Source organism: Tetrao urogallus, assembly GCF_951394365.1.
Source record: "Tetrao urogallus genome assembly, chromosome: 6".
NCBI classification, from domain to species: domain Eukaryota; kingdom Metazoa; phylum Chordata; class Aves; order Galliformes; family Phasianidae; genus Tetrao; species Tetrao urogallus.
Window position 1 is genome coordinate 4,575,013 of NC_136819.1, and position 22,909 is coordinate 4,597,921.

The following is a 22,909-nucleotide window of genomic DNA, read 5'->3' on the forward strand; positions in this document are numbered from 1 at the left end:
GATGCCTTACTGAAATCAGCATGTTTTACCATGCTTGGCAGAACCACCCACCTTACTGCCTACAAATATCTGCTCAACACAAACAGCACACAACTGCTCAGCACACTAAGCAGCAGTATGGAACTCCAAGCAGGTCTTTAGAAAGAACATTTGTAGCCTTCATTTTAAGCAACTTTCTAGGAAAAGTAAATATAAACTCAGCCAGACCTTTGAAAGGCCATAGCAAGAGCACATTTTCATAGAAGCAAGGTACTTAGGCTTCCTAGGCTAAATAGGAGTGGGAAACGTAAGCCTTATGGGAATGGGAAAGCAAAATCAGTTAAAAAAAGAAAGCACAGAAGCACAGCTGAGGAAAAAAAAATGTTCTTAATATATGCAGAGAGATTTGTTTGCAAATTAAGAGAGAAGAAAAACTTGAGAAGGTTTTTGGTTGTCTATTTTTGGAATGATGGTTACTCCTTCAAGTATAAATTGTTGTGTTTCCATCATCCAAGATTAAGTTTACATAACTGTGTTTTCTTTGAAATGTTTGGATATTTACATGTTGCTAGATTAAGAGCAGATGCTTGTAGTTACACACACAAAAAAGTGTATTTAGATTTATTTCAATATTAAGCTTCAACAAATAATCCTGGTAAATCCAAACCAAGATTTTAAATAATAATTAAAAAGAAGAACTGATGTATCTCATTCGACTTCAGCTATCAAAATAATCTTTTGTAATCTCAACCTTCTCAAACGCACATAAGAACAGTTCTTAACACCTGGGCTTAATCAGTAACAGAATGGGAGATCTTGGAGATCTTACAGGACTTTTTACAGCATTGCCCATTAACACCTGACATGACTGAGGTGGGGGCTTGCTGCATTAGATGCATCTGGGATGGATGTGGTGAGCAGAGGAGCAGTTGAAGTGGAAGCAGCAGTAAAACCAACCAACCAACCTACCAACCAACCACTGCAGTAAATTAACCAGTTATGCAAACAAGGGTAGGAATATCTCATTTAGGAGGTAAGTGTATCTTGTGATTGAAATGGCTTTTTCTTATTGTATTAGACCTTATGGTGACGTAGGAGTTCTAGAATTTACTGAGATGCAGTTTGCTCTGAGTAGTTAGGAGCCTGAAACTCAATTTACCAAGCCAAAACACTACCAAAATCTTCTAGCAAACAATGCCCTTGTTATCTAACAATGATGGGAACAGAACTGCGTTCTTGTAGGAAGTGTTTGTGGAGGAAAATGTGTTTCACTGGTTAGATGTTGTGAGTAATATTGCAGTTTCTGTTTTCCCAATATATGATATTAAGGTATCTAGCCCAGACTTTTAGGAGACTGCACTGAATAGCAGAGGATCAACAGGAAGGATCTGCAACTTCCATCTCACCCTCTGACTGAGGTATGCCCTGTTGAAACCATGAAATAGTTGCTTGGTAGAAGAGCCAGGTGATGCAATCAAATGAGAAGATAACTGAGAGGAAAGGTGCTTCACAGTGATTTTTGGCTTACTTGGTCTCTGTATAACTCAGTTGAAAGTGAATGCTGAGAATATTGAAAGCCACATACAACCAGGTTGCTATGAGCTGCAGCACAGCCTCTTTTCAAAGGCTGAGTTGGGTCATAGAAAAAGGCAATATGGAAGCATCTATTAGCTGTGAACAAGCAGTGCTAAGGCTCAAGATGGTTAATCAGTGTAAATGGATTTTAACAGCTGTTGTTCTACAATACCAAATAAGCATTGCAATTCTGGAAGCAATTCAGAAATACTTTGGAAATTCTCATTATAAAACCTGTTACTGGGTTGTGCAGGAGGTACCTTATGTCACCTTGATGCTCATATACTACCCACAATTTTGTTTCGAAGCAGGATTATGTACATAACTGAACTGACAGAATTTTTCTTTTTTTTCTTTTTTTTTTTTTTTTTTTTTAGTAACAATTGTACATTTATTTGCATTACCACCTTGGTTTGTTGTTTTTGTTGTTGGTTTTTTTTTTTTTTTTTTTTTTTTTTTTTAAATGACATTTCAGGGAAGGTTTATAAAATCCATGGTAACCAGCTCAAGGGCTGTTTGGTGGGGATGAGCAAAATAGTGAAGTGTGAATATATGTGTGTGGGAGGGCAGAGCAAGCCTCTTATGAGGCCCAACGCTGAATTCATTACATGTGTTCATTTTAGATCAGGGAGATGTTTGTGGGTTTGTCATACCACAGTGTTACAGAAGCATCCTACAGATAGTTTGGTTCCTTTAGGGCTTGCATTTCCTACTGCCTTGCTGGATGCTGATGTATTATAGTACCTGACAGGGAAGGAAGAACTGTTTTTTCATTGCTTTGCTTCTTAGCCTGTTTGGAATCTATGGTAAAGTTAAGCAGATGTGTGAGATCCCAAAAACATGTATGGTGCTGGAGAGGTTCTTTGATCTTAGTCCTACTGCTGCACCACTTGTGTCTGATGAGCTGCATCCCAGAGATTCAGTCTGTTTTTGTGCTAAAGCCAAATGCTGAAGCCATCTAGTTCTAAGGGCTCACAACGGTGCTACCTACCTGTGGGGACACACAGCTTCTGTGTCCTTCCAAACCTCAGGAAGCCCAGCCCCAAACCTTCTCTGTGTGGCATCATGAGTATAGTTTGACAATATGCAGTAGCAGATGGCTTCACTCTCTCTGACTGCACCAATTGTTCTACTGCTGGGAGTCAGCCCTTTCATTGCAATGTAGGAGTACTGCTCTCTGGCTACCAGGAGCTTTTCTAGTGCCCTGCTTTCAGAAGGCAGACAAAAGAGGTAGTTACACTGCTGTAAAGCAAACAGCATCAACCACCTAGCTAATCTGAGTAGATTTTAAGCAGTTTTATTCTCTAAGGTGAAACAAGCAGTTAGGACTAGGGGAAATGACAAAATTCCTACTATATTTGATATTTACTTAGTGAACCACAAGGTGATAAGAAACAGGGAGGTACCTATTTCTAAAAGTAGCTTTTACCTTTACTGCTTAATGGTATTTTTCAGGTAACTATTACTTGTGCACTTCTGATCTGCAATATGTTTTACTTTTATTCTGCACTGAAATAAATGTTACTAAAAAGTTTATGAAAACAAGAAGTGTTTCTATTCACCCAAATAATTCCCCAGGCTGAGTTCAGATAGGGGTCACCCAAACAATTAAATATGGTGCAGAAGCCTGTTTAAAAACTGCTTTTTTTGAATGTACAGGTTTGAAATAGCCCCCGTGACAAAGCTCAGTGCTGAGTGCCACATAAATATCTCTGTAGGATGCCCACTGCTACAGATATTGGATCAGAATTCACATTTCAAACCTACATTTAATATTTGATGACATTTTGATGTATTTTCATTATACTTAATCGGTCATAGTCATTTTATTATTATTATTTTTAAATACAGTTACGTGAACAAGTGCCAACAATCAAAGGAAGCTAAAGGTATTCAGCTGCCAAGGACACAAGCTTTTAGCCCCGGTGCTACTGTAAGATCTCTTTTCTGAACTTAATGACTAAGGCTAAGCCAGGAACTCACTGGGTCACAACCATACTCCTAAGACAGCGTGAGACACTATTTGGGGAAGAAAAATAAGTATTTACTTCAGGAAAGGTTAAAAAAAAAAAAAAAAAAAAAAAGCCTTTGAAGCCTCAACTAGGTCAAAAACGGGGTCGGTGATGCACTGAGGCAGACACGATGCTCTCCATGGAACGCAGGCACTAGGCTCTTCGTGTTGGTCATGCTGCAACAAGCTTTGCTCATCTATCAAAGCAGTGGCTTGAGGTCACTGGTGTGGAAGTCTGGCTCTACCGTAGGTTAGGCAGCTCCAAATAATCAAAGGCAGTTTCACATTAGGAAAAGGGATTACAGACATCACTAGATACAAAAGAAAAACAGCAGAGCTCCAAGCAGTTGGCAAATGTGATTGCACTGTAACAAACCCACCCAGATAGCACAGAAATCTCATCAAAGGAACCATCCAAGAGCAGGTCTTTAATTTTGTTTTTCAGAATTCTCTGAAGTGCAGTACTGCCCTCTACGTTCAAAATAAAACAATTCATCAACAGTATCTCAAACTTAGTGTTTACCTTCCAGTGTTCATTATAAATACATACTCTAAAGGAATTTACATACACAAGCAAGGAGAAAAACTGTCAGGCTCACAATAAAACAGCTTCCTTGCTACAAGTGCAAAACAAGCTTTATAAAGATATTTTATTTTTTTAGGTAGTGTCACAAAAAAAGCTTCAGTTTCTAACGGCCTGCTATGGATCTGCTTTAGTTTTTTGGGTTGTTTTTTTTTTCTTTAAGAGAAAAAATGGTGCTAAATCCTCAAGTAGTTCAACAGTAATTAGGAAACCCAAGGGAGATGCATATGCAGGGGCACCTGAACTGTGCCTAAGTTGGACATACGCAGATATCGTACCAATTGACCACATAACACACACGCAGACTTACAGGTAAAGGTCACTTCTTTGTGAGAAAACCCTTCTTGCTCCCTTGATAGGGAAGCAAAATATGCGCACACAGAACAAAAATTGGCCAAAACCTAATCGTTCAGAGGCTGGAGTTGTTCATTTTCTTAGTACTTGTTTGCACATCTGCCCTCCTATGATGGCAAAGTACCGCTGAGTCTTTGTATGCAAACAGCAAGAAGCCACATGATGAGTAAGTGCCACTCCGCTGCAGAAACTGGCAAGTTCTTGGCAGTAAAAATCAATCTCTTCTCCAGAAGTCACGCTTCTTTATCCAACCTGCCACTACACACAAAAACAACAACAGTGAACCACGGGTTTGTGTGAAAAGGAAGAAAGATATCTACACCACAAGGCAATAAACTCCCCAGTCTAATATAGGCTATATCCTGAAAGCGATATGGACACGGTGCTTGCTGATGGCAGACACAAAACTCCATGCCCAGAGTTTTATTAATGTGAATCCCCTCATGTATAGCAGTAAGGGGAAGAGAAGAATGCTTATGAAGCCTGAGTTTGAAGAACTGGTTACATCTACTGCCCCAGAGAGCTTCTAATTCTGTTAAATTTCCAATTTGCCTTCAAAGTTTACTTCACAAAAGTTGTAGTCACAGCAGCAGTAGAATTCATTAGGACATATGCCAGTGTGGTATGTTTGGGATTTTGGTAGAAAAACAAAGCTCTCTGCCATCCATGCTGTCCCAGTGTGCCTCAGAAATGAAATCTTGAGCACACAGTATGATAATGACACATGCTTCCATTTCTCTTCCTCCTGGGTTTTTCATTTTCATCTTGTGGGAAACAACAAAAACCAGGATATTCTTCACTGGATTACACTGTTTCATTTTTAAACTTACTCTCAGGCCTCCTTCTCCTCCAGTACCTGATGCTGCCATTCTTTTTTCTATTTCCTCCTGCTTCTTTTTCTTTTGCTCTACAGAGTAAGTGTTCTTAATACCTCGAGAGGAAGCCTGTGAGAAAACACATTTGCAGAAAGACAGTTATCTGAAAAAGCCAAACTGGAAGTCTTGGCAACAGCATTTTGTGAACTCTGGTTGGCATGAATTGACTGGAGCAGTATGTAAATGCTACTATGACAAAAGAACAGACCTTTTCATATACCTCTAGATATTGAACGCTGTCTTTCCTGTAGTTACATGAAAGAAGTCTTGTTTCCTATTCATACATCTAGATAAACATAATAATCACACGTACCTAGTTTGCATGTCTGAAGACTCAAAGCCACGATTTCTCTTTCCCATAAGCCCCACAAGCATTTGGTTTTTAGATTTTTCCAGTGTCTGGGCCTAATTCTGTGCTTATGAACAAAACTAACTAGGAAGAGACAACTCAGGCAGGTAGAATAACTTCCGAGAAGTTTTTCTGTTTCCTAATTCCTTCGTATCTCTCACCTTCTCTTGTCATATGGACATCTAAAAGATAGGATACTTACAGTGGAAATAATGACAGTTTCTATTCTAACAGTAAGTGGATAGAAAAAGCTGCAGGCTCCATATTGCTATGGCAGAAATTGATGTAGCCCTTATGTGCATAGAAAAAACAACAACAAAAACATGCTGGTAATGCATGCCCAGGTTTTAAGAAATCCAACTTTTAAAGAGTGGTGTGGGAAAACCAGCCTGTGTGATAGGTCTTCCTTCAGGGGTCTTGTGGGCAGCAGTACCGTATCCTGCAGGAGCACATACATGAGAAACCTGTTGTTGATTGTCTGCTTTGCATCCTCATAATGATGGCCTAGCAAAGCCCTAGACTAGATGGCAGGAATGCCGGATACAGGGAAAACATAGTTAATGCTGTAGAATGACAAAGAAAATATTCTTCAAATTGATTTTCAGTTAAATTCAGGGTTCTGATAATACAGCAGGAGCCATGCAGAAAACCTTAAAATCTACAAATGGAAAACAGAAATTATATCCCCCAAAATTCAAGGCACTTACAAAGAGCATAATTTGCAATAGGCAACGATAGTAAATCTTACCAACAAGTACTGACTAAATTATATCCTGTGACTTCTAGCCTCTGGGTACCTGGCCTTCTATGTAAGTTAGGAACGTATGTTCTCCAGAAGGAAGAGCACCTTTCACGTGCAGGAAAATCTCAAGCAGAGACAACATCTGACAAAGTACTTTGCCTCTCATACTGGGCAATTGAATTAGGTGGCAAGCAAGCTATCTTATCTGTTACTCAGCATTCAGGGCTTAAAATGCACTGCAAAATCCTGGCAGAATTTTCTCTTTTTCTTCTTACAGAAAGTAACAGCACATACTTCTGTTTTCTTGCGTTTTCTTTAGTTAGCCTAATAGCTAGTACAGCTGCAAAACTATCTGCAACTAAAGTTGCTTCACTGCAACTTCCTCCAAGGAAACCATTTCAGCAACGTAAGAGAGTTCAGGTTAGACGTAAGGAAGAAATTCTTCACCTCAGGCAGTGAGGCACAGCAGCCCAGAGAGCTGTGAGTGCCCGATTCCTGGGTGTTCAAGGCCAGATTGAATGGGGCCTCGGCAGCCAGAGCTGATGGGGGGGCAGGAACTGGCTGGTCTTTGAAGTCCCTTCTAATATAAGCCATTCTACGATTGCAGGAGGATATTGTTTTTTGTGTACTTCTCAAAAGTGTATGTAAAGGAGTCATCCTCAAACAAAAGCCCAAACCAAGCTTTGAGATTCAAGGTTACGGGTGGATTCCTTTTACCCATGCCTGATGGGCTTGCTGCACAAACCGCAGCTCCTTTCCCCACGCAACCGTCACCTAAACACATTCTGAAGGAAGGGCGTTGCGCCAGGCGCAGTTACCTCCATCTGCCTCTTCTCAGCAGCTTCTGCGAGCTGTCTTCTTTTAATTTCCTAAAGGAAACGTGAAAGACGGTTATTCCAACCCGTTTTTATCCGGCTTTTCCCCCGCACGGCCTCCCGGGTGGAGAAGCGGCCGCTCCCAACGGCCTCAGGGCGGGAAGAGCACCGAGCGCGGCCTGCACCTCAGCGCGGGCGGCCGCCGCAATCCCCCGCACTCACCGGGTCGGGCGTCTCCACCACGTCCTTGACGGCGCCCCCCATGCAGGGCAGGCACAGCCCCATGGCCGCGCCGCCGCACGGCTGCCTGCGCTCCGCCGAAGGGGAGGCAGCGCCCCGCCCCGTCACAAGGCCGAGTGAGCCGGGCCGCCGGGGGCGGGGATGGGCTGTTGGGCGCACTGTTCTAAATGCGGCCTTAGCAGGGCAGGGAGCGGGCGGAGAATCGATTTGCTCAGCCTGCTGACCGTGATCCTTTCAACGCGCCACGAATACCAGTGGGCTTCTGGGCCGTAAGGGCAGGCTGCCGGCTCGTGGCCATCGGAACACCCAGATCCTTTTCCTCAGAACTCAGTGTCTTCTGTTTACAGTAAATGCGCGTGTTTATTTTTACGTATCTGAAGCACGAGACTTTTTTATAGGACTCAGCCTCATGCACTGCTTTCCTCCTCAATTGCTCCTTAATTCCACCTGGAGAAGTCAGAGAGCTGAGGGTGAAGCATCCTAGAGAGGCTCCCCAAACCCAGATGTGATGCCATGAGGAGTCTTGGGACACCCAGCCCTGTGAACTCAAATCTCCATGCAGTGCCTCTTTCATACTACTGGAGCAAAAGGGACAATGATTAATTTCCAGCTCACTCTGCTAGACCTCACGCATGACTGGGAATTTACTGGAGTAAGTGTGCTGAAATGTTTAATTGGCCTTTTCATTCCCTGGTATTATGCTGCCATCCACTGACGCTGAGCAGTGGATGCTGCTTCCACGCGTTGGGTTGTTGACATACTGGTGTTGACAAGGCAGTGATGATACTGACATCGTATGTCAGGAGAAGTGTTTCGTGGGGTCAGTGGGAAGCCTCTGATTTCCTGATTCACAAACCTGAGAGAACTCATCCCTCTCACCAGGCAAAACAGCATTTTGCTGTCACTGAATCAGGCAAAATTCAGTTCTGAGCATCAGACCACTGAATCAGGAGGCATATCAGTGTGAGAAATAAAACTCATTGATATTTATCTATGATTATCTATATTTACCATCAACATGATTAGTGTTCCATCTAATTATGTTGGTTCAGCCCCACTGTATCTGTTTCAATGCCTGGCTGCCCTTTGGTGCAGTTGTTCATGAAGTGAGAGCCTGGAAGCTTCTGATTTCTGCTGCCCTGTAGCATTACTCCTGTTCTTGCCTGAATTGGGTGTACTGGGTCATTTTGGAGCCTGGCAGGTGTCAGCATAAAGGAGTTAGGTTATGGTTAAGGATAAAACCACATTTGGGTGTACAGTGCTTTATTTTGCATTCAGCCTTTTGTCTACTTAGAAATGGTTGGCTATGGTGTAGTGTGATGAATTTCCATGCAAGCCTCTTTTTTCCATGCTGACCAGTAAGAGTTCCATCTATTTGTTGGTACAGTATTTTCCAAAAGCCTTTTCCTCTTTCCTGGCTCTGGGACTACTTACGTTTCTTTTTCCTAAAATGTCACCATCATCTTTTTTATCTTAATTATTAACTATGGCATTACCCTGTTCAACACTGCCTGAGTTTATGTTTGTATCTACAGTCCTTCCCAAGGGTTATGCAAAGTGTTACAAGTACTCTACAAAAACAATATGACATCTGTGCAGTTTCTTTCCTGTGATTTTGGACAACATCTATCGTTTTGCACCAATGTTCTTGCACGAATGTCCTGCCGTTTATTCCACAAGCACATGACATCACACATTACTGTAGTTTTAGTTATTGTGTTTGTTCCTGGCAGCTATAACCATCCATCAGTGAGGATTATTGTGTCACTAAGTAATGATCTCTGACAAGTCTGTTGTGGAAATGCCAAATCACGGCCTGAACCAGTAATTGGGCACCTGGTAGGAAGGTAGGTCCAACCCCAGGGGAGCTCAGGTGCATGCAAGAAGGGGAGCCAGGATCCACCCTTTCTCAGACCTCATTTAAGTGTTGAAGTTCAATAACTTTTCAGTAATTACTCTTATATCCTTTAAGAACTCAATTCTTCAGGCTTTATGCAATAAGCTGAAAAAACTGAATGTGGATTGTTTCAAATGAAATCAGGATTGTAGTGTGTTCAGAAACATGGATAACATGTGGCAGACTGCAAGTTTCATACAAATGAATATTTGGAGAAATAAGAGGCTTGTAAATGGGAGGAGTTGGCTTCACTGGGTTGCAGGAGCCAGGTGAGGATTGGTGCAAAGCTCCCCACCCTGAATCACTGGGGCAGCTGGTTCCCTGGCCAGCTGTGCAGGATGATGGCATGATGAGAACGTGAGCTGTCAGCAGATTTTAGGTGAATTCTCTTGCATTCTCTCAATCTGAGTAGCCTCTTTTTGCTCTTTTTTTTTTTTTTTTTTTTTTTTTTTTTTTTTTTTTTTCCTTTCTTCCAGAGAGCTTTGCCCTGGGCTGGCAGTGTGTGTATGGAGCTCTACTTCTTGCCTAGGAGAAGGGTGAAGCTTGTCATCCGCAAACTGCACTGCATTGATCACTTGACAGAGTGGTGTGTGCTGATTCTCAATTACAGGTAGCAAAGCTCTTTGGTTAATGCTGTGCTGAGGATTTCATAGTAGTGTAAGATCCAGAATATTCATACTTCATAGAGCAGTAATAACAGAAAACACTGGGAGGTTTTGTTTGTTTTTTTTCTTGTCTGCTTCTACTATGCTACCAACTACTGTCATGGAGTAACACATTTGTTTCACAGTCATCTTAAATCACTTCTGTGTAACTGTGGTATGAGCAGTAGCAGCATGGTTCTTACATGTGTTGCTAGGTGATTTAACAGCAAATGTGTATAACAGAAGTCAGTGACCTTTCTGGAGCTTCATTAAGAAGGTCTGGCAGTTTGTTATATGTCTATCTGCAATAGTTAAATTATGATGGCATTTGTGTAAGGATGATCTTGATACAAGTCAATGTGGATAGGTCTAACTGCTCTGTATTCTTTTAGTCCACTAGGTGGTACTATTTGTACAAAAATTTCCTGTATTTCCCAGAACTGCACTTTTGATTTACTGTTTGGTGTTGGTATTGTGGGCACATGTTGTGGCTTTGAATTGGAATAAGGATTGCAAGGAGTGTACTATTAGATTTCTGGAAGTCTCAGAAACTTTTTTTTTAACGAGGAAAAAATCTGTGTCCTGTAAAGTTCTGTGGAAAAAAGGGGGGAAAATATATTTCTTTAATTCTTTGTTATTTTGTGCATGTGATATAAGGCAGCTGCAAGGTAAGTTTCTTTAAGAACCCTGGCCAAATGACTCAGAGGCTGATGTTCTCTTCAAGGATGACAATTATTTTATTTTTTTACCCATCATTACCCATAAATGGCTCTATGACTACAAAAGAGCACCTGTTGAGTTTAACGAGGAGGTTCCATCAGAGTTCTTGCTGGTTTAAATTCACTACAAAACCATAAAAAGATAAGGATCTACTGTTGCTTTTAGGTCAGAGTTTTCATAGTAATAACTGATTGTGGGGCAAGGGAAAGGAGTCAGCAGCATGGGATTAGCATGGCTTGGTGGCTTAGTATTTTGGCTACTTCTGTTGGAGTTTCTCCATTATTACTTTTTATATATTTTAGCTTAAGGATTATTGAAAAGGTCAGACTGCGGTCCAAGCTGTGAATAATCTCTGTTTTGAAAGTGCATCTTCTGCTGAGGTCCAGCAAAGTTGACCTTTTCTAAGTCACGGTTTGGCTTCATGAGCTTGCAGCTCATCTTGCTGAAGTTGCTTCATTAGCAGAGTATCCCTTGCCATTAGTCTCCCATCTTTCCTTATGGATTGCCACCATCATCTGTCCAGAAGCAAGCGAGATCTATGGATATTGCTCGTGGGTGACTAAAACTTGAATGCTCTATACAGGCTTTCTACGTTGTCTTTCTGTGCAAAGTCATATACATGTGAAACATTGAAATCAGTGGGAAAAAATCAGTGTAAAAATCAGTGGCCTCATATCCTTGAAATAAATCCGTAAAAAAACGAAAACTAATAATAATAATAAAAAAGAACCTGCAAGTCCTGCTTGACTTAGTGAGTGCCCAGCGTATAGTGATAAACTTTGAAACCTGACAATGCTCCTGCAGGTTATCTGTGGCTGTAAGAAAAAATGCTTCCAAGTACTGTACTGAGATGCATTTCCCAGTCTGGAATGCCTCATTGTGATAGTAATCAGGGGCTGCTAAAAGGACATTTCATTAGAAGTGGAGATTGTAATTACAAAGTTTGCATCGTGAAATAGGTTGTGCTTGAGAACAAGGACAACTGAAACCAAAAAGGATGACTTTGCTGCTTTTTAAGGTCAACTTTCACTGTGCTTGCCTTTGTACATGTCTGTGTTAGAGACCCACTAACCTGACACAGCAATGCATGTTAACAAGGAGAGATTTCGAGTTAATGGATCTTGAGGTGTTGGCTGATTCTCAGCTGAACTTGAGCCACCAGTGTGCCCAAGTGGCCAAGAAACTCAACATTGTCTTAGAAATGTGAGGACAAACTTTGCAGAGCTATACAGAAAAGCAAACATATTTACTAGACCTATGGGATAAATGTAATTCCAATATGTCACTTAAGAAAACAATCAAAAAAACCCAAACCATTCCTACAGTATTTCCTTATTCAATTTCAAATAATGTGTATCTTTAGGGAAATCTTATATAAAAACCTTATAAAATAATGTAAACATCTGCTTTGCACTGCAATTGATACACGTAATGAAGACTTTCAGTACATAATTCATTGTGCAAAAGGTGTGGGTGGCATCCAGATAATCTCACCGTGGTTAGGGAGGTAATGAAGTCTCAGTAAATGTCTGGGATGTCACCTGCATGTATTGTTACTGGCAAATCTTGTTGCAGGCAGTTACCTTCATTCACTGCCTTTTACAGAAATGGTTGTCATGCCTTTCAGTACACACTGGTCCTGGAGGTTGTTATTATTTTAATAGGAAAAACTTGGTTAGAGCAGAATATTGTGAATGCATGTGTGTGTATGCTTACAGACACACAGGAATGTTTAACATATTTCTTTAGAATTGTTTCAGAATTACGAACTAGGCAAGGAGGTGTAGAGTGAATGAAGGTGAAACAGCTGCTACAGGGAGGGATGTCAAAGGAGGGGGGTTGACTGACCCCTCCTATCAAGGGTCTGGTGAAGGGAGGAGGGAGAGCCAAGGAATGCAGCCTTATCTTTCTCACGCTGCTCCAGGCACTCATGCTCACTTATGTGCACATCCTGTTTGTCTTGAATGCATGCATGCTCTTTGCTGGGAGACCTGAGACATAATCAGTATGCAATTTAGTTTTGACTGGCAAACTGAAAAGTCAGAGAAATTAAAGAAAAAAACAAAAACAAACAAACAAAAAACTTAAAAAAAAAATAATAGTATTTTTTAAATATTCTGGAAACATACCAAACCTGTAAATTAAATACTTTCAGGTGAGTTTAACTGCTTTATTTCTTCTCTTATAAGTTCTGAGTACACTCAGGGCAAAACTTTTCATCTCTACACGTGTGTGAACAATAATTTTGGAACTCATGTTTTGAGATTTAACAAAAGATTGATTTTCCTGCTTTGAACATTGCACCCTTGTCATGGTTTTGTGATTTACAACCCTAATATGGAGTCCTTACCTTTTTGTGTTCTCTTTTGTAACCTTCTCAGAGGGGTTAGTTTTTGGTGTTTATCTTCTTCACAGGCTTGCACTTGCAGCTAATCTAATATCGATCTATTTCCCAGATGTTTATTGTTCACAGTTGCAGGCATGGTTCAGGCTGGCCACTATCCTAACCCTTCTCTTCAAAGGACTTGCATGGCTTGGGCTGCTCACCGAAGGAAGGAGGGAGGGTGGGAGGGCTGCAGGTGCCTTTCTGACCTGAAACAAAGCTTTTTATTTCCCATCCCAATTACTTTCTTAAAATGCATCATCCACCAGAGTGCTTTAGGATGTGAATAGTGGTTGCAGACTGAATCAGAACAGAGGTTACCATAAGACATGTTGAGAAAATAGACTTACTGACAATGTAAATATTGTACTCAGATAGAAATGTGAATCTTTCTTGAAATTATGCATTGATTTAGAGCAAATGAAATGGTATTTATCTCTTTCCTTGCTTTTAGCACCTTGTATCCTGCAACATAAGAGTTCTGACTACCTCCATTACGATGTTCTCTCCTCCATGCCTGCATCTTTTCATCCCACTTTTGGTTATCATTTTCATCCCACTTTTGGAGTCTGTCCCTGGTCTTTCAGAAGGAGGTGTAAGAGCTGTACTTCAGAAGTCACAGCCGTAATACTGGGGGAATATACCTAGGATAGGCCAATATACCATACCATAGAAGTAAGATTCCAAGATTCCAGTACTTGGAATCATTCAAAGGACTCCAGCCTTCTTTGAGAAAAAGTTTTGTCTGCTTCACATTATCTGGCATTTAATGCCACTTATATATGTGGGTAGTCTGCCAAGAAGACTACTGTTTCATAGAATTGTTAAGGGTGGAAGAGGCTTTCACAGTCATCTAGTCCAACCAGTCCCCACCTCCAGGGGCAGTGACTCCACCACCTCCTGGGCAGCCTTTGCTGGTGTCCAGCCACTCGTTTGGAGAAGGAATTTCTCCTAATACCCAACCTTAGCCTCTGTAGGCAAAATTTGTGGCCATTCCTGCTAGTTCTATTGCTGTTACATGAGAAAACAGGCCAACAGCCTTCTCACCACGTCCTCATTTCAGGGAGTTGTAGAGCGACAAAGTCAGCAGCAGACCTGTCTCCTGATTCAACACCCCACCAATCTTATCTGCAATTGTTTGTGCAGCTATTCAGCTCTCTGCTATATTGTTTTATTTTTATGTGAAAAGTTTAAAAAAAAAAAAAAAAAAAAAGTTCATTTTCCTATGTGCAGCAGAAACGTGTGGTGTGTTTTCTATGAAATCTCTCCTGCCAACCACTTGATTTCTGTGGGTAGTGATTTTATAATGCTGGTGCTATTGCAATCTTATAAGAATGGAGGAGCTGAGAGTTAAATGTGAGGATTTTAATAGAGTGCAGTAAGCCTCAGTGTGAAAATTTCTTTGCAGAGCTAATTTCTTGGTTATTTTTGTGATTTTCCTTTTCTATTTCAAGAATATTCCTTAGAAGCCAATGCCTTGACAAGCAAAGCAAGTCTTCTGATGAAACATAAAGACTGGCCTTTCAAACCACAGTAGTAAAACTGCAGAAATTATTTTTCTGCCCCTCTGTATATCTTCTCTCATAATTTTTTTGTCTAAAATTGCAGTGACATTGTGGTTACTTCTGTCCAAAACTGAAACAGCTATGCCAGGTTTCTGCCTTGTACGGGTAAACCTTACTGGTTACAGGTGACAGAAATAGATTTTTGCATAGGGAAGTCAGAGGAATCATATCTGCTGTTATCAGAATTGTGGTTACAAAAACCAAAACGATTAAAACATCCCCCATCCCAAAGTGCTGGAACTTTACTGAGTCTGTCAAAGTCCAAAATTAGGGTCAGAAACTCTTGCCATAAGTAGAGTAGTCTCTCCTTGGGCTTTGTTGATTAAATATGACAAGTACAAGCTGTGCCCAAAACTCCTTCAGTTTGTGGAGTAAATGCCGTTACAACCATGAATCCCTTTTGACCCTCCATACCTTGAAAGACAAGGATTAAAGATATGAAATCTTTTGGACAAAAGTCACTGCATTTTGCTGTTCTGCTCTAAATTCAGAACAGTACAGAAACTGTTTTGGGGGTATGTTTTACTTGTTCATATTTTCAGGCTTTTACAGCTCTGTAGATAAGTAAACCCTGCAAAATCATCCTGCACTTTAATGGAAAGGACAATTTCTGGAATCCTTTTCCTCGTGAATTCCTGAGTAAAACCAGTAAGGCTGGTCCTATAACCATTACTCAGTGTAAGTAAGGCCTTCAGAATATGTAGCTGTTGTTAGCTCTCTAAAGCTGGATCCTACACTGTCTCACTTGTTATCACTCCGTGTATGTCCAACCCTCCTTCATTTCTCCCAAAGGAAATCTGGCTGCCTCCCAAGGCTGTGAAACATTGACAGGTTTGGGACTGAGTGTGTCAGCCTGTCTGAGGAGCCATCAGTCCCGGGGGAAGCAGTGATTGTGGCTCTGGCTCAGAAAATAGCCAGTGCTGTTTTCACACCAGAGCTGTGAAAGGAGAGTTGCAACGAGGCGGTTCCCAAAAAGCAACGCATGAACATGCATTAATGGGGAGGCTTCATCCTTGAGCACACCCAGAAATACAAGATCAGCAGCCCTGGGCAGCTGCCAGTCTGATCTCGTGCTGAGAAACATGCTCTGGTGGGCAGGCATCTTGCTCTGGGCTTGAGCAGTGAACCAATTGCAGGTGCTGTTGCTTTGCTCCTGAAGAAGCACACTCACCAACTTCTCAGCGGTGGATTATGCCAGTGTTTTGGATCTGATTTGAACTCGCTCAGGAAGGCAAATTCCCCTGAGGGGAAAATAATAAGTATAGTCTGAATGTGCCACCATTTTAACCCTTAGCTTTGGCAGCTGGTGGAGCTTTGGTGTTTTGTTTCAAATGAGGAAATACTAAAAGTCTGGCATTATTTTATTACATTATATTTACATCATTTTGTTATGCAGCCTTTGTCTTACCTGTTGGCTTTCGTAAGCTGTCAGACTAGCCTTGCTCATACTCTCACTCCCTTCCTTGCCTTGCCCTGTCCTTGTTATCTTTAAAAGAGGAGTTCCAGTGTCTCCTCCAGATTTCTGCAAGAAATAAATTTAAATGCTGTGGAATGAACAGTTCATTAAACTTGAAAATGAATGTAACATGTTCAAGAGCCCGGGGCTAATGTTATAATCACGCTTGCAGTTAGTCCCCAGCATATTGCTTATTTAGGAGGATCAGGGTTTACAGTACGTCTTGGAACATTGCAGAGTGTTTTGTTACCATAGTTTGGTGGTGCTTTCTTCCAGCAAACAAACTTACAGGTTAATTCACTTGCACTTCTCAAGTCTCTGTTTTATTAAAAACCCATCGTCAAATGTCTTTAGATATAAATGTATTTTGATGGGACCAAGACTAGAAATACTAAAATACCATCAAGCAGCTGGTGTGCATTTCTGGTTCACTGAGAAGAAGGAAGGAGAAATCTTTCAATTCTTTTGTGAGACTGATAGCCAAACGCAAAGGATTTTGGATCTACTTTAAATAAAGTGTACTGTAACTAAGGGCATGTTCTTGTTTTCCTTTTCTTTTTTTCCTAGGGCAGATTTTTGAAGGTTGGATATAATAATCTATGTAAGTCCTTTTCAATCCTTACAGTTCTGTGATTGTGTGGTTTTTTTTTTTGTTTTTTTTTTTTTTGTTTTTTTTTTTTTGTTTTTTTTTTTTTGTTTTTTTAAAGAATCCCATCCGTGGTTTACAGTAAAAATACATTATGACGACATATGATTTAGAAATACATAATGCACCCAAAGAGCTGGGGCTGTGGAAGTAATTGAGCTGCAATATGGTAATAGCCCTTTGGAGCATTTCCTACATGTTAGTAGGAAATGCAATGACTCGTGTACATCTGTGGGTAGACAGATGTTGTGTATCATCCTCCTTTTCACTTTCTGTTCTTTGCTGTTCTTACAAAATTCCATGATATATGGACAACCTGTTCTTTTACTCTGCTGGCAATCTTTCTTACTAATCATTATTCTATATTTATCATGTCTATCCACTGCTTCATATGTGACTTAAGCTCCAATCTATGATCAGTATGCCAAGAAGCTGAAGGCCTGTTTGAAAATGATGATATTTAAGAGTAGTTGGACAAATACAAAAGTATAAGCAGTTTTGTATTTTTCCTTCTTAATACACGAAGTGTGTGAGGGAAGGAAACAGTCTGACTGTAATTGTTTCAAATGAATTAAATTCCATTTTAGTTAAATCCGTATGAAAAAAATATATATATATAGTAGTAGGAACTGATTTTCATGTCAGCCAGCACATGAATGAATGCTATGAAGAGCGATAAATAAGCTTAATCATTGCTGAATATTCATTGTGATGACTTCCAGTGAAAATAATTATTGAAGTGTTGCATGAAAACAGATTTAAGTCCCAGTAAAGATAAACGGTATTTGAAAATAACCTGTATATATTATGCCTGCAGTCTCTGTGTCATCATCAAAGTGATACTGTCTGAGATGGCACTCTGTCTCCTCTCTGTGCCTAAATGTTAACTGGAAACAACTTTAAAGAGGGGGCAATGTCCTATAAGTAACCTTCATGAAGTCTGATTTCTGTTTTGAAATACAGAAGTCTTTTACTTCCTGACAGCCCAGGGGAAACATGATATTCATCATCATACAGTCATGAATTACTTTTTTTGTGCTGGATTTCTTACTTGGGAAGATGTCTTGCCTGCAGTAATGACATGGGAAGGGAAGCCAGGCCCAGGTGGAAACACTGATTGAGTAGAGGCAGATTAACTCCGCATTTGTCAGATTATTAGAAATCTTGTTGAAAATTCATGTATTTTATTAGTTTCTTTGTTTCTTCTGCTGTAGGCAACTGTTCTATAAAACAAAAACAGATTAAGTCAATTTAAAAAATACACTCTGAACAAGAGATTTCCTGCACTATTTACATTCCTTAAACTCTTGATCAACACGCATTATCTCTTTTCACTTCAAAGCATTTAAATCCTTTGCTGCTATCTTCATTTCCAAATGACTTTAGGAATGGCAGTGTCTGGCAGGAGCAGGTTTCTTGGAGCTGAGATCTGACATGTTGTCTTTGGCTCTGCCTATGAGTGTGCTGTGAAAGATGTGTTTGCTGAATTTCTACTGCTGCTTTTCCCAATAGCAGAATGGATATACTCATCTTCATCATAACTGATTCTTTATCTTGATGTTCAGTGATAGCCTTGAGCAGGCAATTCTGCATCAGAATCAATGAAATGGGAAATGCTGCCGTGATCATTGTAAATGGCTGTGATGAAGCTCAGATGAAAGGGAAAAAATTGAACAACTGGGCTGGCAGCTCTTCCTGTCAGAATGAGAATGCTGCTGACCGCAGGAAAGATGTTGGGCCTGGAAGAAGGAGAAGCCTCTTGGATGGGAGTCCTCCCTTTGTCCTCACCTCTAGTATGCTCCACAGGCCAGTAACTGCTGCTCACTAATTGCTCATCAAACCTGCTCATGAAGACCTTTACAGGTTACTTTCTGCATCTCTTCAATGGGGCAGTTGTACCTGGCTCTCCAAGGCTTTGCACCTGGGATAGGCACACCTGGCTGCCAGTCATTTCCTCTCTTCTCCAGCACAGAAATTATTTATTTACTCTCCCCTGTACCCTTTTGTTCCCTTTGGTGACAAAGCAAGTCCCTCTATCTTCCAGTTTGCAACTGGTCAAAGAAAGTTGCCCCAAATGCTTCCTTTCCTTCTTGGTGTAAGATCTCGGTGCTTTTCGATCACCCAAACTCTTGATATTAAGTAATTTTACCACAAAGATCAAATGCCTCCTCATTTGGGAAAGTTTGAGATTACTTTATTATTTCCCCTTGAAACTTCCAATCAAGCAGACTCTAAAGAATAGGCTGGCTGCTATAACTAATGTACATGTAGCTACACCACCATGGACTTTCTTTTTCAGGATCACTACAAGCTGCTGCTCTGATGGATTTTAGCAGTCCCCAGGACTCAGGGATAGATTATATTGAATCATCCATTAAAGTTACTGCAGCTCAGTGTATCATTTTGGAACAGTAATTAAAAAATAAGTGTGGAGAAAATATTCAAATAAATCAGTGCTTGGAAGAGCGATAAATTAATGTTCAATGAAAGATACAAAAATAGGCTTTAAATATACTAAATGTAGAGTGATTCTAATAGAAATATGAATGTGAGGTAACTTTAAATGTGAAATTCCTCTGCAAGGCTACAGGCTAGGGAGTAGCAGTATACAAGCAATGGAACATCTCTACTCTGATTTCATATCCAGAGGGGATGAGAAATGGTCACGGAGCAGCAAACAGGAACACAGAGATTCTTCTCTTTACACTGGGAATGAGGATCATAATGCTGTAAATGGCACTGATTTTTAGTTGCTACTTCTGATGTTGGGTCAGGCAATTGCTGATCTAGAAGAATGTAATTCTGACGCTTTTTTGAAGGCAGCTGGTTTGTAATGAGAATGTGCTTCAAGATCAAAGAAGTGAGGAAAAAGAAAGTAAGAAGTGACAGAAGGCAACTGGAGGAAAAAAAAATACAAACTGCCAGCTACCGAAGTGCTTTTCAGCCTGGTGGAATACAGCACCTGGAAGCTGGAGTCTGACAAATTGGTATTGAAATTAGCTTTTTTCCCCCATTTTTTTAACATTATCCTCTACATAGCCCTAGCATCTGACTACCAATGTTGCTAATTACTCTGGAATCTGCAGCTCTTTGTATAGTTCTTTGCCATGATCTTTCTGCTTCAAATCAAGAATGCATCAGCAGAAGTACATATATGGGTCGAATGAAGATCAGCTGTGGGAAACACTCTGCTATTTACTCCAGTCAGAGTAAATAAGCTGATGATCCCTTCTCTATTTATCTGTTCATTCAGGTCCTACACGACCTCTTCTCGAGTAAACAGCCTATGGCTCAGGCCCGTTTACTAGGGCATGGGCTGAATAAAAAAAAATCCATCACATCTAAAATATTTTTGCTACCTTTTTTCTTATAGTATGTAGTGGATATGATAAAATGAACTGTTTATGTATATTTCTCAATTTCTCCTTTTTTTTTTTTTTTTTTTTTTTTTTTTTTCCCACGGGGCAGTTAATGGACTACTCTTTTCAATAAAGTGCTTGATTTCACATAGTGAATGCTGCTTCAGTTTCTGTGCAGCATACACATACATGTGTTCCTATATATACATGGCTATACAAATGTATGGAAGGATGTTACAAAATAGATATGTAATAAACACTGATAGACTGTAGGTGAAAGTGCAAGAATTAAACTTCACTTTTTATATGACCACAGAACTGAACTCTAGCTTACATTAACTGAAAATACTTTGTACAGATTACAAAGAATCTATGTCTGGAAGATGTATTTCTGCTACACCTTCTGGATTCCTGCTCTCTTGTTCTTGATTTCATCTTAGTCTTTTGGGCAGCAGCTATCAACCACTGAATCTTCAAATCCAGTCTGTCACTGTTGCGGTTCTTTAATTTAGTTGATTTTACCCCGTCACTTTTGCATTTCCAGTTTTGAGTTTATAAGTTAATTTCAAAGTGTAATACACCAATGATTTTAAAGGAAAATGGTATTTTGTAATTTTTTACTCTGAGCAATGCTTTGAGGTCCTCTCACAGCTTTGTGGACTGCTCAGTGGCTTCAAACCACGTGCTCAAGACTTGATCCTTGCCTGTTATAAATGACTTGCTTTATGTCGTTGGCCTGAATGGCCATGCTTTGTAACAGCACAGGAGGGTCCATTCTCAGAGTTTGAAACATTTTGTACATTTATCAGTCAAAAAATAATTATAAAAAGTTTCAGTTGCCTCTCTATCTATGTACTGTTGCTCTTCTGAAGTGCTGTCATGAGCTTTGTTACCACACACTTAAAGCAAATAGCCCATTGGTCTATCTGGTAGTAACCAGAGTTGCCCATGCTATGGTATGGCAATAGCGGTACCTTTGCTTTGCCCTTCCAGATCTCTTTTCTTGCTCAACTGTAATTGATTTGAGTTTTAAGCCTCTATGGCTGAGTTCCTGACACCCGGAAAATAGGTGGCAAGAAAAGGATGCACATAATTTACAGTTCTTTAGTTCTTTTCTGCTCAAAATGTATGGCCTGTTAGGTGATACTTGCAAACTATACTTCTGCATACTAGAAAAGATGGAGTGTGAAAATGACATTTATTAGAAATGTGTTGACTGAAGACGTGGTGTCAGTGAGCACGTTGGTGGATTGGGGTTGGACTGGATGATATCGTAGTTCTTTTCCATCTTGAATTATTCTAAGATTACATGATCACTTGTCAGAATGGTGGACTAAGCAATTGTTATTTCTTATTGGGTCATAAAACTAACTTGATTGTTCTCTAATAGTTTGAACTATGACCAGAGAATTTAACTTTCAATGAATTAGTTTACTCAGTTTATCCCAAGGTGTTTCTGCTTGCTCTACCTTGTTTTCAGCTGATAACTTTTGGTGGATGTGGGCAAAGTAGACTCTGCAGCACAGCTATGCCCCCAAGGAAAACACTCTGCTCTTCGTAAGACGACACCTGCTGTGCAGCACTAAGCATTTGCTGGTGCAGGAAATACAGCCATTGCTTGTCTAGCGTCCAAGAGCTGCAGTAGGTAGCCAGGGGTAAGGAGTCTGCCATTCTGTGTCAGTGCTATAGAAGGCTTTCTTTTCATTAAGCATTCAGCAGAGCAGCAGAGAAAGCTGTGTTTCCCTGTCAGATAATGAGATACCCAAAGCACTGGTCTGTTAAGCCTTTTTCTTTTTTTCTTGGCTCAATGAATTTTTAATTTATCCCTGAGTAGCTGCTTAGCTTCAGCAGAAAAGATTGCTACTGTTGCTTTTCCAACTCTCACTCTGTCCTGTCCTTGAGCTGCAAACATTTCCTGTGACAGTTGGCAGCTTAAATTATATGAAGAGAGGGAATGAGCTCCTCCACCCTTTTTTTCTGTGCTTGCAGTGAAAGGCAGAGCTGAGCCATTGCACCCAACCCCAGCACCTCAGCCACCCAGCACCTTTGCAGATTAGGTAGTAACATGGGTCATGCAATGACAGGGAATTCAAGAGATCACGCTTTGATATGAGCAGCAGGTAGGATGGGGGGGAAACATATCTATGGACTTGGTTTCTGTTTTGTGAAACTTGTTTTTCTGCAGAGGGTGCTGCCTGTTCTAGATAAACAAGGAGAAAGGAAATGTTTGTCAAGGCTGGCTCTGGTTTTGCAGCACACAAGCAAACTCAACACAGATGATAAATAACTGTGTGGTATTCCAGTACCTATTGTTAAATGTGTTTAAAAGCCATGTAGAAATTGCCTTGCAATGAATAGCATTTGTCAATGACACAGGAATGTTCTTTGCTTCTCTTTGACAACTCAAGAGCAAATCCTTCATTAGTCAGCAGCACAAATACAAATAGGAAGATCCAGAACAGAGGAGTTCACAGAACTGTGGGGGTTGGAAGAGATCTCCGGAGTAGTAGTGCATCCACACGCTTAGTATCCAAATGGGTGGAGTATGATGATTAGTATTACGAAAAATTAATTTAAAGGTCTTCATTGCATGCAGTAAAAGCATGTGGTTGACTAAGAGATTGACTAAGGAAAAACCAAACATGATCAAATATGTACGTAAGAGCCTGGGGTAGAATGGATCTCATTGGACTGATAGGGTTTTGTACCAAAACAA

At 40.4% G+C, this 22,909-nt stretch overlaps 1 protein-coding gene across 1 annotated transcript; it reads right to left on the reverse strand.

Moving 5' to 3' along the window:
* Positions 1 to 4,745: 4,745 nt before the first annotated feature.
* SVIP (small VCP interacting protein) lies at positions 4,746 to 7,568 on the reverse strand (the record flags this gene model as incomplete). Its single annotated transcript, XM_079537025.1, has 4 exons — positions 4,746 to 4,760; positions 5,333 to 5,446; positions 7,287 to 7,337; positions 7,506 to 7,568. 4 exons carry the CDS (start codon positions 7,566 to 7,568, stop codon positions 4,746 to 4,748), a joined length of 243 nt encoding a protein of 80 aa, XP_079393151.1.
* Between the last annotated feature and the right edge of the window lie 15,341 nt (positions 7,569 to 22,909).